A 16,216-nucleotide genomic window follows, 5' to 3' on the forward strand; every position below is an offset into this window, starting at 1 on the left:
TGTATGTGGTATACACAGATGGCTCTTTACATGACAAGCACAACAATCTTCCAGAAAAATGTCGCTTATTTTCTTTTCTTGCTGAAAATTGTCTCTTTTTTAATTTCTTTTTTACAGACATTTCAAGTTTTACATTCAGCAATTTGGAGAACAGGGACTCCACAAACTTTTCTCATAAACCATAGAGCTAACATGCCTTTTAATAAGACACTTTCAGTTTTGCAGTCACTCAGTTGCACTCATTTTAAAAAGTAGATCTCTGTTTCACTCCTTGGTGCTTTTTCCTTAATAAGGATGAGGTATTTTGCCAGGAGTCAAGCTTTCTTTGATCATTAGTCCCTCAGCCTGATCAGACAAGTAATGTTGGAGTTTAGCAGTGCAAAATCTTAATGAATGCTTTTCTGAACTCAACATTGAAGGTGGTGTAAATGATGGGATTTACAGCACTATTCACATAACCAAGCCAAGTGAAAGCATTATACATCTCAGCGGTAACCTTGCATCTTGTGCAGTGGGTGTTCAAGATATGCGTGATGAAAAATGGCAACCAGCAGATGATGAATACACCTGAGAAGATATGCAGAGAAATTGAACTCAGAGATGTGAAGACGAGGGAGTTTCTTAGATTACACACACACATATAGATGACAGAGTTGTTCTCCATCCTCTAGAGGTGTTAGCTATCAGTATCATAGCTGGTTTCAAGATTTAGGCTTCCCAAAAATAACATATTAAAAACACGTGTAGCCAGTCAAGCACCCATATTTGCTGGGGGCGCATCTACAAGAAGTATCATGTTCTAAACTAAACCAAACCAAACTAAACTACACTAAACTAAACTAAACTAAACTAAACTTAACTAAAGTAAAATACTAAACTTAACAATGCAGCAGGAATAAATATTTTGTCTAAGTGGATTTCAGCAGTTTCATGGTAAGTTTACAACACATTAATAAGCAATTTCTACAGATTTCCATGACATCAGAAACCTTTGAAAAGAAGTCAACCAACTCACCAAGAACAATTGCCAACATCTGCGTGGCCTTCTTCTCCTTCTGCTGAGAGATCTTCCTCTTGCTTATGGTCTTCAGAGACGTCTGCGTTTTGCCATTAGGTACGGTCTGCGTCTGTAGTGCTTTGGCAACGACCGGCGCTGGATCCCCCAAAGCCAACTTCCCAGAATCTCCATTTCTTTCTGCAATATGGGATTCTTCAGGTGGTGTGGGAGGTGTAGAGTTGGGGCTAGCGTTGGATTTCTTGGGCATCAATAGCTGCTGACTTGTGGCTGGAGTGTCTCCAAGTGCACACTCAGCCTGGTGTCGTTGTTTCTGGCTGCTGCCACTGTTGTTCAGCTCATCAAGCTCCAGATCTTCCTCTGCTTTAACTCCATCTTTGATGAATATCTGGGAAAAGTTAGAATAAGCAGGAAAATATTGATTTGAAAGGTAATTTGTTATTTATTGCACAGTAACTGAAATTTTAAAAGATAACTGAAAAAACCAAAAAAAAACCCAACCACTGTCAGTGTTTAACTTTTTGTCGAGACATTGAGGAAAGGTGCCTTTCAATTACTCTGAGAAATAGTAGAAAACTTCTAGGTGAAAAACAAATATCCCTCAAACAATTATAATATGGTGTTTGGGAAGAGAAAAACACTCACCACTTTCTTCTTGCTGACGGGAAAACTCCCATTAGATTTAACAATCATTGTGCACAACCTCACATCCTCTGGATGGGTGCATTTATCCTGTGATGAAAACAGTCAGGCAAGAAGAAGTTACGAACTTGGAAATGGGCTATACAAACACTACACCTACAGAGTGCTGGGTTAAAAAAGGGTATAACTAGATGGAGAACTCAATGGCGGCTTACCAACAACCTGACCTGCAGCTTCAACTTCAGCTTCAACTGTAGTATTTCCTCCCTGATAATGTAAAAGATTCATGGAAATCTCCAGAGCTCATTCTGCCACAACATAAAAGCGCACTCTTCTATGAGATGCATGTTGGCAGTGTCATCCACTAAAATGTATGTATAAAAAAATATTCCTCAAGTATTAGCATTATGCAAAAATAAAGGTTGTGAATAGTTGACCTTCGAACATACTCTTTTTTACTCTACTTTTTTACTCTAAAATATCAGTCGTTTTCCTGATGTGTGTTAAGGATGTTACCAAACATCCTTCTTTGACCAAGACAAATTATCTCTTGCAAATAGAAATCAACGTAAAGGCCATATTTCTTTTCAATTCCTATGTCTGTTGTAAATGTTGCCCATGATGTCAATACATAACATACCAGAAACAATACTACTTCTTGTCCAAAGAACAAAGGAGTTTTACTTTGTATGTAAAATCAATAATCTGGCAAGCAAGAGCTCATATGAGGATCTTCTTTTCTTTTTGGCTTGTCTTGTCAGGACTTTATATTTTTCCATTTCAGCCTATCTTCCGCATCGTCCTCTTTAACACCAACTCTCCTCATATCTTCCATCACTACATCCATCCTCCTTGTTGGTCTTCCTCGTGCCCTCTTTCCTTGTAGCTCCATTCTCAACACCCTTTAACCAATGTACAGTACTCACCATCTCTCCTCTGGATGTGTCCAATCCATTGAAGTCTGCTCTCTCTAACTTGGTCTCCAAGACATCTCACCTTGCTGTTCCTCTCATGATGTCATTTCTGATCTTAAACCAACCTGGTCACTCCTAGAAAGAACCTCTTCATTTCTGCCACCTCTAACTCAGTTTCCTTTCTCCTTTTCAGAGGCACTGTCTCTAATCTGTACATCAAGGCAGGCCTCATCACTGTTTTATAATCTTTGCCCTTCATTCTAGCAGAGACTCTCCTGTCACAAACAGACACCTGACACTTTCTTCTAGCCGTTATTGCCTGCTTGGATTTGTCTCTTCACCTCCTCACCCCACACCATTGCTCTGGACTGTTGACCCCAAGTATTTAAAGTCCTCCACCTTCTCTATTTCTTCTTCCAAACGCCTAAATCTTCCGTTTGCACTCCTCTCATTTAATCAAAAATATTTTGTTTTACTCTGGCTAATCGTCATTCCTCTCCTCTCCAACGCATGCCGCCACCTTTCCAAAAGTTCCTTCACCTGCTCCCTGCTTTCAATGCAGATCACAATGTCATCTGCAAACATCATTGTCCATAGGGATTCCAGTCTAATTTCATCCGTCAGCCTATCAATCACTATAGCAAACAGGAAGGGTCTCAGAGCTGATCCCTGATGCAGTCCCGCCTCTACCATGAAGTCCTCTGTCACACCAGCAGCATACCTCACCGCTGTTCTGCTGCCCTTTATACATGCCCTGTACTATTCTAACGTACTTCTCTGCCACTCAACAGTTCCTCATGCAGTGCCACCGTTCCACTGCCGGTACCCTGTCATAGGTTTTCTCTAGATATACAAAGACACAATGTAGCTCCTTCTGACCTTCACAGTACTTCTCCATCATCACCTTCAAGGAAAGTAAGGCATCTGTGGTACTCTTCCTAGGCATGAAACAATATTGTGTCACTCAAATACTCACCTGTGTCCTGAGCCTAGCCTCTACCATTCATTCTTAGAACTTCATTGTGTGACTCATCAACTTTGTTCCTCTATAGTTCCAGTCAGTCAGTCGGTCAGTCATTTTCTTAACCCGCTTAATCCGTTTACGCAGGTCGCGGGGGAGCCAGTGCCTATCCCGGCAGTCTCAATGCGTGAGGCGGAGGACACTCCGGGCATGATGCCAGTGTACCGCGGCCTCTATAGTTCCAAACTCTGCAAATTACTCTTGTTATTAAAGATCGGCACGAGCACACTCTTCATCCATTGCTCAGGCATTTTCTCACCCGCTAGAATTCTGTTAAACAACCTGGTCAAAAATGTAACGGTTTCCAAAGGACCCAGGCGCGAGAGTCAAGGTGTCAATTAATCAAAAAACCTTTAATCAGTTTGTAGTTAAAATCCAAGCAGAAGTCAAAACAAGAAGATCAGGGTACAAAGTACCCTGACAGTACAAAGGAGGCAGGCAAAATCGTAATCCAGCAGACAGGCAAAAGGTCATTCACGGGGCATCGAAACACAGAAATTGTGGTCAACAGGCAAAGGTCAAAATCCAGAAAAAACACAGACAAGGCAAGGCCAAACTCGTGGCAATAACGATCTGGCAAACAATATTCTCTGCTCAAACAGATACTGAGTTATGCTGCGACACACCTGATCTGAAGTGAGGGACCTTAAATAGACAGCCAGTGTGCTATTTTAGTTACAGGTGGAACTATTGATTAGCTACCTAACTAGGGTAAGAACTAAACAGGAATTGGTTTACAACTAAACGAAACAATCAGGGGAAACAAACTGGTGCAATGAATCATGAATGTAGTAGAAACAGAAAACCAGAAAAGTACTGAAAGTACTGAAAACCAATAAACAAAAGACAAAGTCAGGAATAAATGGATGTGGCAAAACAGAACATGGCAGATGCAGATTATCACAAAAACCATTACAGCCACCTCTCCTAGATACTTCCATACCTCCACAAGAACGTCATCTGCACCAGCTTCCTTCCCAGTCTTCATCCTCTTTAGTGCCATTCTAACTTAACCCTTGCTAATCACTGCTACTCCCTGGTACACTACACTTGCATCCTCTATTCTACCTTTTCTTTCATTTTCCTCATTGATCAACTCCAGAAAGTATTCCTTCCATTTACCCAGTACACTGCTGGCACCAGCTAACACATTTCTATCTCTATCTTTAATCATACTAACTTAGTCATGTACTAGGTCTTGATCCCTCTGTCTGACCAACCTGTAGAGAATTTTTTTCTTCTTCTGAAGTGTCCAACCTGGCATACATATCATCTTGTGCCTCTTGTTGGCCTTTGCCACCTCCACTTTGGCTCTACTTTACATCTAAATGTATTCTTGTCTCCTCCCACCTGTCCATTCAGTGACCCACCTCTTCTTGCTAGACACTTTCCTTGTATGGTTTCCTGTGCTTTTTCCTGTTCCTTCATGGTGCGCCCTTAATGAGCAACTTGTACAGGGGATGGTGCCTCACTCAAGGGCGCCTTGGCAGTGCTTGTGTTGCAGTGTGAGTTGACACTTCCCACTGTCAGCTCACACTCCGAAATGACTGCGCAGGAGTGGGAATCGCCGATCTTGGATCATTGGACAACCCGCTCTATAGCTGAGCCACTGCCGCCCCTATAGTCTGCTCCAACCACAAATCTCCAGAATGCTCCAACTAACTTCTCCTAGATCCATCCAGAATTTTTTTACTCCTCTAGTTCACATTCTACCTCTAGGGCATAACCACTAATCATATTATACATAATGTCCTAAATTTCAAGTTTCACCCTTATCACTCAATCTGACACTCGTTTCACCTCCAAGACACTCTGAATTAACTTTTCTGTTAAAATGACCCCAACCCCATTTCTTTTGTCATCCACACCATTTTAAATTATTTTGAATCCTGCTCATAAGCTTTTCGACTTACTGCCTTTCCACCTGCTCGCCTGCACACACATCTATCTTCCACCTGATTATCATGTCAACCAACTCCTTAACCTTTCGTGTCATTCAGTAGTCCTCATGTTCAAAGTTGGAATTTTTAGATCTTGGGGCGTCCGTTCCTCTTTTCTTTCTGTCTGAGAATCTACTTCCTTTTCGACCCACCTGAATATTTATTGATGCCCTGCAAGTTCAGGGCTCCGCTGGAGGACGTTCTTAGCCTGGGCTTGAAACCCTTAAAACTCTGTAGGCATACTAGAGCATTACTCTCGCCTTGTTTGGGTAAGGTGTTTGGTTATATTAGGCTATATTATGTATATCACACATAATCCTTGGTACAATTACACCTGGGGTCATTCTGTGTTGAGTTTGTATGTTCTCCCCGTGTGGCTTTTCTACGACCTCTCCAGCTTCCTCCTATCTCCAAAAAACCTGCAGCTTAGGTGAGTTGGTCACTCAAAATTGACCATAGGTGTGAATGTGTGACTGATGGCTGTTTGTCTCTGTATGTGGCCCTATGATAAACTGGCAACTTATTCAGGGTACACCTCGCCTCCCGGCAGATGTAAGTTGGGTAGGTTGCAATGTAAACCCATGACTTGTGATTCAGATAAGCAACTGAAAATGAGATGATTACTGACAAATTAATGACCATCTCATCTTTAAGAGAATGAATGACTGAATCTCTGGCCATAAATCCACTTACTATAATTATGCTGAGAAAAGTTCGTTTACATTTTCTTATAGAAATGAATTTAAAAGGTGAAAAAAATTTTCTAGTGTTGAAGAAGATATTATGTACAGTATATTAATATTTTAAATGTAGTAAAGCACATACTATTTCTCAAAGACGAACACATGCTAAGCCATACCACATGAAAACTTTAGCTTGTAGATACAGGACTCTCTTAGATCTCGTGACATGTGATGGTAATTCATATTAAGAAGATAAAAAGGGTTGAACTTATGTAAGTATAAAGAGTACAGGCACATGATTGACATGATAGCTCACCTTCAGTGAAGTGGCCCCATCACGGTCGACAGGCTGACGAACGCGTTGCTTTGGTTTTGTGTTCACGCGTTTTCTGCGCTTCCTCAGGACCACATAAATTTGCACATAAACTAGCAGAGTTATTATGAAGGGAACGTAGAAGGACACAATGGAAGAGTACACCACAAAGGCAGGATTGGCGATCACACAGAGAGACTCATCACGAGTTGCTGTGAAGAAAAATACAGAGTGAAAATAGTTTTCAGACTGCATTCAAAATGTTTTGATTGGTGCAATTCTTTTTTTTTTCTTCTTTCTTTTCCATTAATATTATTGCTGGAAAACTTGGGAATGGGGCTGTTGGCTTGAACTGTATCACCATCCCTCCAACCCCTTTCCAATTAGTTGCCATGCTGCCATGGGAGATCATATCACCTCTGTTTTTCCATCACTCTAGATGTCAAAGCCAATTCTACCTTCAGCTGCATCACTGATTTTTAACTCCCCTCACAAATTAATGTGAGTCTTTGGACTGAGCCATCCTGGACCAAATTCAAACCCTAAAGGCAGCTTAAAACTAGGAAGCAATTGTTGCCATATACACAGATAACAGATGAGTCTTGGATACTGTAGATGTCACAGTAATTATGTAATTCATGTTAACGACAACCTATCTTAACACTTAAAAAATAACTCAACCTCAGAGGAGGAAGAAAAAATGCAAATGTTCAAATGCATACACACAATATGCATCTCTCTCTCTCTCTCTCTCCCTCTCTCTCTCTCTGTTTGTGTGTGTGTGTGTTTGTGTGTGTGTGTGTGTCTGTGTGTGTTGTGTGTGCGAAGGAGAGGCATATTTTGAAGCAGTCAAAAGCATTGTATACAGTGTGGTCAATTTATCTAACAAGTACGATAATCTGCATTTGAAATGATGAGGAAATATTGACTCTTTGAGTTTGAGTGGGTCCTGCTGGTAGCTTCAACCTTTGTGTTCCCAGCAGGTGATGCTGCTTAGATCTGCAGACCCTGCACACTTGAAAGCAGTTTGTGGGACTCACAAATCAAAATGTCTGAGCCCCAGCAACATCACCAGTTCATCAAGGCACTGAATGGGATAAGTGGAGCTTCAAATTGACAGAATGTAAGCTGCAGGGAATGGTCAGCAACAAATCTTAAAAGCCCTTAATCGCAAACACAACATTAAAACTCTGTCCAGGCACCTGTTCTTTGAAATAAGCGATGCTTGCGGGCTCTGGCTTGTTAACAGCAGTTACATGCCAATGAACTGTTTCTTTGACACTGGGATTTGTCTATTTGCTCACTTTGCATTTGCCTTTATTGGAAGTGCTATGTTTGATAGTGCTAATTTCACAAAATTTATTGAAATCTCATAAATCTTGTAATGAAAATGTAAAAGTGATCCACCTAATATTACATTTTATCTTTATATGAACCTTTTCCAATGTCATAACATGATCGTATGACCCAGTGTATCACTGGTGTTAACCACCTGCCATATTTTCTTTGCGTATGATGCATTATGAAGTCACCAAACGCTGCAGGAAGAAATGTCAAAATGTTCTTTATGGACACGGGGGACATTGGTAATTTTATCAATGCACAGGTCAACTCCCTTTTCAATTTTAGGTGACAAAACGGGAGCAAGACATCATAACTTGTTAGATGACTGATGTCGTTCATCTGGGGACATTTTGTGCTGACTCAGACAGAATGAATACACCTGAAGGAAGAAACTTGCATACACAGAGTAGATTGCAGATGATCAATGGTGTGTTCATTTTTAGATGCCTAAATTGATAGTAAAATGCGAGGCACAGTGGGAATCTTCTCAACTCATATGACATCAGGTTTAAACTCATACGCTGAAACTCTTTTGTGGAACAGTCATGAAAATTCAAACAGACTATAATCTAGTTTTATTTATTTAGTCATGATTTTTCATTTAGTGTCTGTTGCACACTTCCTCATAGGTTCAGGTTTCCCGTTGATAGTAAAAGACATATAAGCTCTGTTAGCCCCACAAACGTAATAACCCCACAAACTTAATAATTATTACATTAGTGGGAAATCAGGTATTACAATTGTAGTAGGCAATGGTATTATATTTGTGGGATTATTGCATTAAAAGCTGCAATTTTTTTATTACGTTTGTGGGGCTAACAAGCTCTCTCTCACAATAACCACCATAGGGTCAGTTAACCTGAGATTGGCTAACTTTTATAAGGTACCAAGATCAACAAAGGTTCATAAGTACTGTTGGATCATATTTAAATAGTTATGGAGCCAGTGCCTGCAACGAGATATGAGCATTTATTCCAGTACAGCACATTCCTACTGTAATTTAGTCATATACCATGAAAAACTCATTTATCAGCTGTTTTGAAGCAGTAATGCAAATGTATTGTCATGTTTTTCTTACCTGTGTTATTTAGGCCAAACAACAGGGGACATGATATGGCAAAAGATAACACCCACACCACAGTGATCATCACTGTGACCCTTCTTTTGGAGCTGTAGCGAGTATTGTACAGCATTGGCATCGCAACTGCTGTGTAACTGAAGAAGAAAAAAATAGCAGCCTTAGTTTAGATGCATAAAACATCCAACCAACATGTTTCCACACACACATACATGCAAGAGACATTCATAAATACATACATGTACTTCCAACAACTGCTGATCATTTTGGGGTTTTGATGGAGGGCTACTGTCTATTCCATTCAGGGAGAGGCAGGGTAGAAGAACTTCTCATTTCATAAGGTTGTCACTTTAATTCAATCATGTTTGATTTTATGATTTAAGATTCAATTTATTGATTCTTCTTTGTTGTCCCTTTTTATATTAGTTCAATGAACCAGAATGCCGTCTGCAATCGTCTCGTCTTCCGCCGCTTATCTGCCTTGTGGGCAGGGTCCCCTCTAAACCTTGCCCGTGTGCAATTGCGCACTGCTCGCAGCACACAAGAAAATGTATGCTGCACACAAAATAAAATTTGATACAAACGTATTGAGTAATATCTGATATTAGACCTAATATAATTAATTAGTCCAATACTATTGTTTCCTGTACCATTTTGCATTGTAACTCAGTGAGTGACAGGTGTCCAGCCAATGAAGGTTCACTGACGTTACGCAGCCAATCCTAGCGTTGACGATCCTGTGTGTGAGCCCCGCTATACACACCGTGCAGGTTAGCTAGTTAATGACTGGAAACCAACGGGAAGCAACACATCCACTCACCAAGCCAAAGTAAAAAAGAAATGGCGTTCTTTTAAGATGGAATGGCTGCCGGAGTATGTGCAAATAGAAGAACAAGCTGTGAAACAGGGATTTTTTTTCTGTTTGAGAAAGGTCAAAGCACGAAGCAGACAAAGCCATTAACGTGTACAAAGTGTGCAACCACGTGATAAATGAGTTACAATTCAAGTCAGGTTTGTTCAAATTCTAATGACATTAATTAAACGTTTTTTATTAATGGTTATTAAAAATTAAATGCTGTTACTACTAGATAATTTATGAGTAGTATAAATGCTAAGAAAATGCAGTAATTAGATATTTACAGACAGATTTACACTGTATCACAAGCAACAGCACACGTCACTGTGCAAAATGTGAATGTTTTAATGTGAACAAAATATTGTGTCTGAAGGCTGCGTTCAGGCACCCTAAGCCAGGCCACAAATGGACCTCACCTATAGGCAAAAGCAGCTCTCATCCCATGGCCAAAGCAGTACCCTCACATACAATACACTATACATCTCATGAAGAACAAGATATGTGTTTTTCTTTTCAAGTGGGCTTAATCATTTACATTAAAAATAAATAAAAACTGCTGCTTTAATTTGATTCTTTAAGCCACATAACTTGCTCTGATTCAAGGTTTTGAACAAATGTGATACTTTTGTGTGGCCACTGCGTGCAAATCTGATGTTGCTCACAGTGGTCCACAGTACACTCAGGAAGCTTGTGTGTTTGCCCAGACACATGAAAATTAGAGGGAACATTGCCTCTGGGTCTTGGGTCTGCTGGAGTCTGTCCTAGCTGGCTACAGACCAGAGGCGGGGTACAAACCAAATAAGACACCAGCTCATCATCCAAATGAAAAGACAAACAGCCATTTTATGCCAAAACTCATACCCATGTATAATTTAGTATGACTAATTCAAATAAGCAGATGAAGGAAGCCCGAGAACACTGGGAGAACATACAAACACCACAAAGAAATCAAAACCGGAACCTTCTTGTTTTAAGGCAACAGTGCTATCCACTGAGCCACTGTGCCGCCTGTAATGAAATCAGATGTCAAAGATATATAAGGTCATAAATGTTCATGCTTTTACACAGATTAACATTTCATGTAACTGAAGCAACTAAGGCATTGAGCATCAATGTATTTAATGTCACATTGATGAGATTATGAAGGAGAGGTCTAACTTTATGTAATCATGTAAAAAGTTTAAACAGGATGTAACATATTTCCACAATATAAGATGGACGTTATCTTCATCCAACCAATCTTGAATGCTGGCTGTTCTGACATTACTGTCAAATATGTTATGCACATATATAATTATATATAATTATATAATTTTATAATTATATTGAGAGGACAACGAAGAGGAAATGTCTTGTTATTCAATTTGGTCTGCTTTTGCCAACAATTTTAAGTTTTGTTAAATCACATTTGGAATGTGTATATTCATGTCACCTCCTACACAAAAGCCATTTTGTCTTAGATCCATTGATCTTCTGCTTTTAAAGATAATGCAGGCATATAATACATTTGAGGATTTTTTTGGCAACAGAGAAACTACTTATTCCCCAATGTGGCCTGTGGTTACACATATTCAAGGAAGAAAATTTTAACACATATATACAGTATTCATGCCCTAAGAGTATAAATTTGTATTTAGGAAACTATGGCTCATAATATGGTCTCCTTCCAATTTGCCACACATTGGTGAATGTTAGAAACAAATGTTTGATGTTTAATGATCATCATGCCTGAAGCAGCTGAATTCATGAGAGGAAACTGAAGAACTGCTATGTGAACTTTAATAAGTCAGCGCCACACAAGAGGACACTGGAATGTACAATGTGAGCCACGGACCAAACAGCAAGCCTACTGAAGTCTGATAAAGAAAAGAGGAATGTTAATTTCACAACTACAGTATTCGTCTTGGATTAAAGCATTCATTTCAAATACAGACAACATTATTATTCTGTATCATAAGGTTACCGGCACATCAGAGGCATTCACATTCTAATTCAATCACTTCAACATGATTGGAAATCACGTCCACCATATGTGTAACCATGCCAAATATATATATGGCATATGGATTAAAAATGAAATGCATCCAAGCAGAAAAACAAATTGGAAGATGTCAGATTACTATAAAAATGAAAATATGGGAAACGTTTTATCATTGGTCCACTTCACATGCTTCCATTATAGTGTCATGTAGAATAAACATAGCTCTCACACTTGCATATGATTTCCTATTGTTCTTTAAAGAATGCTCAACTATAAATGCTTTTAAGAACAGCTTTGCAGTGTGTTTTCTGCTTCGTAATCAACTATAACTGAGTCAGTATCATTCATCACAGGATCATGGCAGCTGCATGAAACTGTAAAAATCCATCATAACATAAAATTATTTTTTTTAAAATTCTCAAATGTTGCATATATTAATCTGGATTTATGTTATGAATCCTACATACAACAAAATACCACTGCGTTGAATTTACTTAATTTTATTATACCAACTGTTGACACAAAATAATTTAATTAAGATTTATATTTTTAAAAATTATATATCATTTAAAACAACCCATTAAACTCCATTAAAGAGAACAAAAAAATATGGATCCAGATGACATTATTTATTTTGATACAATAAATTAAAAGAATCCAGTCAACCATTTTCCAAGAGTTTTCACAACTGAACAGTCAGTGAACAGCAGTCAGAGTTCCAACTTTGAGATTGAATCATTCAAGCATTATGTGCAATCATTTCATGTGATTTGCCCATTTCCCCACTGATTGGTTCCATGAATCTAAAGCCCATTTATCTAATATGACATTGTCTCCCTAAAACTTCAAGTTTGTGCTGAAACCTGCAATGTTCAGACAATGTTCCACAATGTTTGTTTTTGTCTTAATGTGCATGTTTTGAAGTTACAAAACAAATGCAGAATTCATATTTATGATATTTGGACATCTGGTGGACAGTCATTTCAAATATGAATTTAGACTAAAAAGTGCACAGAGTGGAATCTTTTTTTTTATGACAAAAGTTTCTATTTACTCAGAAGACAAAGATATCCATTAAACGTGGATGCAGTAAGTGGCAGCACAGGGGCACAGTGGGTAGCTGTTGCCTGATTCAGTTCCAGGTTCCCCAGTTCCATGTTCCCTGGTTCAGTTCCACTTGGGGCCTTTCTTTGTGGAGTTTGTATGTTTTCTTTGGCTTGGTTTTTATGAGTTCTTTGGCTTCCTCCCAGCACCATGAACATGCACTATAGGTGACTCGGTTGCTCTAAGTTGACCGTAGGTATGACCATGATCGTGAATAGGTGTTTGTCTTTCTCTGTAGCCCCCTGTAATGAACTTTATCCAGGGTGTATCCCGCCCTCCCCCTATATTCAGCTGGGAAGATAACGGATTGTCTCATCTTCATGAAAATGAATAAGTGAATGGATGCAGGAAGCATGACAGGCTTGACTAACACTGTACACTCACCGATCAATGCTGATGGCACAGAGATTGAGGATGCTGGCTGTACACATCATCACATCCAGAGTGACAAAGATGTCACAGTGGATTTTGCTAAAGCGCCACTCTCCCACCACCTAGAGAAGTAAAAAATTAACAAAGCAGTCAAGTCTCTTGTCTAGTTTGTGATATAGCTTTTACATTTAATATTCTTTCCACAGAGGTAAAACAAGAAAGGGAAAATAAAGGAGCACATAGAGAAGATAAGCGAGTGCTTTGAGTTGGGGATAAGGTATACTATCGATTAAAGAGGTGTGCGTGTCTGTGTGGGTGTTTGTGTGTGTGTGTGTGTGTGTGTGTGTGTGTGTGCGCGCGCGCGTGTGGGTGTGCTTGCGTGCATGTGTGTGTGTGATTGTAGATATAAACTGCTTATAAAAAACAGCTGGTAAACTCATTTTACAGTACCAGTAGATACACAATGCCGATTTGATCCAATTTGTATTGTCTGATTTGACCGTTCAATAAATTAATGACTATTGACATTTGATCACTAACAACAGTAGGAATCAAACATTATTGATTATTAGAGGACTATAGGGAGCTTCCCTGTGTTTCGATAACCACCTTTTGTCTCCAGCTCAAGCTGGTTTTCAATCAGATGTACTGTATCAGTGAAACCTGTTTGTGTTTGCTCTGCCGCGCTCCGATACATGACCCGGCCTGTAATGGAAAATCATAAGAGAGGTTGCGACGGTTCAAATGTCATCCACTTTTCCTGATCTGGGATTCTGTCTGGTGGGTGCTGTGTGCTACCTCCCTGTGCATAGTTAATCTTAGCTTGGCTCATGTCACTAAAGAATCCAGCATCATCTTAAAGCCGTGTTTCTTGTGCTGATGTCTATAACACATGATGAAAGCATGATGTGACAACATTATAGGTCCTGCTGATACTTATATTCTTTTTCTTTTTGTAATTCTGACATTTTTCAAACTTTTATTCTCATCACATTTGTACTTGTGCCTCTGCTTTCTCTCCTCCACCACCACCATCACTCATTTTCTTGTTCATTCTTTGTATGGCAATCAACAAGCTACTCCTCTTGATTGCTCCACTGACAGAAATTACCTTCTTTTCTTTTTTTTCTTACCTTTCCATCAGCACTGAAGCCGACAGCAAATGTAAGAGCCTCGCAAGAAGAGAAAACTACAATGTGTTAACATGCAGTATGTCTATGCAATGTAGATTGGAGTTTTTTATTCCTCTGTTTTTTTAAAGCATAGTGTCTACAGGATACATATTTTCCTAGTTATCTCTTCTCAAAGTTAATGCATAGCCACTCTGTGTATGTACAGTAAATCATGGCACAGAATGTCTTTTGGTGATTTGGTTATCATGTTTATTAAAAAGACAAAAAAGGAGTGTGTTTAGAATTTTCTGTTTTGTCTTTTGTTTTAAAAGACAAACCAAAAAAATTATAATCATACTCCTTTTAGTTTCACTCCTCCCATTTTGATTGTTATATTTTAAAATAAAATTTCAAATAAGTCCTCCTGTTTTGCTTTTATGATATATATTTCTGAAATAAATCACGCCCACAATGATCCATGATTGGGTACCAAGCCCCAAGAGATATCGACATTCTCAATACAAGAGCTGCTGAGTTGAGAAGCAAGATCGTGACCCAACTGGAAACCTGGAGCCTTCGACAAATACCGAAGATGAATTTTCAAGTACCTTCAGAAGATCTGCTAGTGGAAGTGAATGCTGCAATAAGAACCATCCCCACAGGGAAAACAACCCGAGACAATATTTCTCCTGTGTTGGCTTCTCCACACTGGCTTCCTGTGAAAGCTAAGATAGATTTTAAAATACACCTCCTCACTTAAAAATCCCTTCTTGGCCAGGCGCCTACCTATCTGAAGGAGCTTTTAGTTCCATGTAATTGATCTACAGGTAGTCGTCGACTTACGACCGTGATTGGGCCCGACAGATCGGTCGTAATTCGACTTGGTCGTAAATCGACTCTTAAGTAAAAATTCAATCCAGCAGCGCTGGTGATGGCTGTGGGTCGTCCGGATCGTCAGCTGGGGCAGCGTGTGGGTTGGTGGGAGCGGGAGACGATCTTTTCATAATCATTGTGAGCTTTGTCTGAATTGTTCGTTTGTTTTTCTCCTCATAAATTTCACGATATGGACGGAAAGCGTCGTTTGCCATCCGTTCATTCATCTTGCAACCCGCTTAATCCGCTAACGCAGGTCGCGGGGTAGCCAGTGCCTATCCTGGCAGTCTCAGGGCGTGAGGCGGGGGACACTCCGGGCACGACGCCAGTGTACCGCGGAGCCACATAGAAACAAACAACCACTCACACACACACTCACTCCTATGGTCAATTTGGGACCGGCCAATCAACCTGAAGCGCATGGAGGTGGGAGGAAGCCGGAGAACCCGGAGAGAACCCACGCAGACACGGGGAGAGCATGCGAACTCCGCACAGAGCGGGACTCGAAACCCGGGTCCGCCATGTTGTGAGGCAGCAGCGCTAACCACTGCGCCACCGTGCCGCCCGCCATCCGTTCAATCCTTACAAATGTTTCTATGTTCTATGTCAATTTCTTCAAAGTGTGCACGGAGTTTATTTAACAGGGAAAAGCCTTCTGACAAGCCTTTGGTGGTGAGCATTTTTTCTGTTTCCTCCTCTTCTTTCTCTGCTTCTCTTCTCTCTTCTTCTTCCACTCTTTCTTCTTCCAGCGCGATCAGTTCTTCATACAGCGCGATCTTTCGTAAGTTCTCCAAGGAGAGGTTTTTTGCCAGTTTCACTATTTTCTCCCGAATCTGATCAAGTTCTTCGTCACTTTCAAATCCAGCAGAAGAGTTCACGTAACGCTTGACAGTTTTTCCATACACCATTCATACATTTCTCCGTCACAGCCTCCTAAGCAGCCCAGCCCATCAGTAGTGGGCTGGGCT

General features: G+C 40.0%; 1 protein-coding gene across 1 annotated transcript in view; it reads right to left on the reverse strand.

The window, feature by feature from the left end:
* Positions 1-246: 246 nt before the first annotated feature.
* drd2a (dopamine receptor D2a) overlaps positions 247-16,216 on the reverse strand; it is a 44,968-nt gene continuing 28,998 nt past the window's right edge. Inside the window, exons 3-8 of the mRNA XM_068317608.1 lie at positions 13,276-13,385; positions 8,951-9,087; positions 6,532-6,740; positions 1,661-1,747; positions 1,016-1,403; positions 247-567 (exon numbers count right to left, since the gene is read on the reverse strand). Of these exons, the coding sequence (XP_068173709.1) occupies positions 371-567; positions 1,016-1,403; positions 1,661-1,747; positions 6,532-6,740; positions 8,951-9,087; positions 13,276-13,385 (1,128 nt within the window). The 3' untranslated portion in view covers positions 247-370. The remainder of the gene's footprint in view (positions 568-1,015; positions 1,404-1,660; positions 1,748-6,531; positions 6,741-8,950; positions 9,088-13,275; positions 13,386-16,216) is intronic.

The sequence above is a fragment of the Antennarius striatus genome, chromosome 6, assembly GCF_040054535.1.
Source record: "Antennarius striatus isolate MH-2024 chromosome 6, ASM4005453v1, whole genome shotgun sequence".
Lineage (NCBI taxonomy): Eukaryota > Metazoa > Chordata > Actinopteri > Lophiiformes > Antennariidae > Antennarius > Antennarius striatus.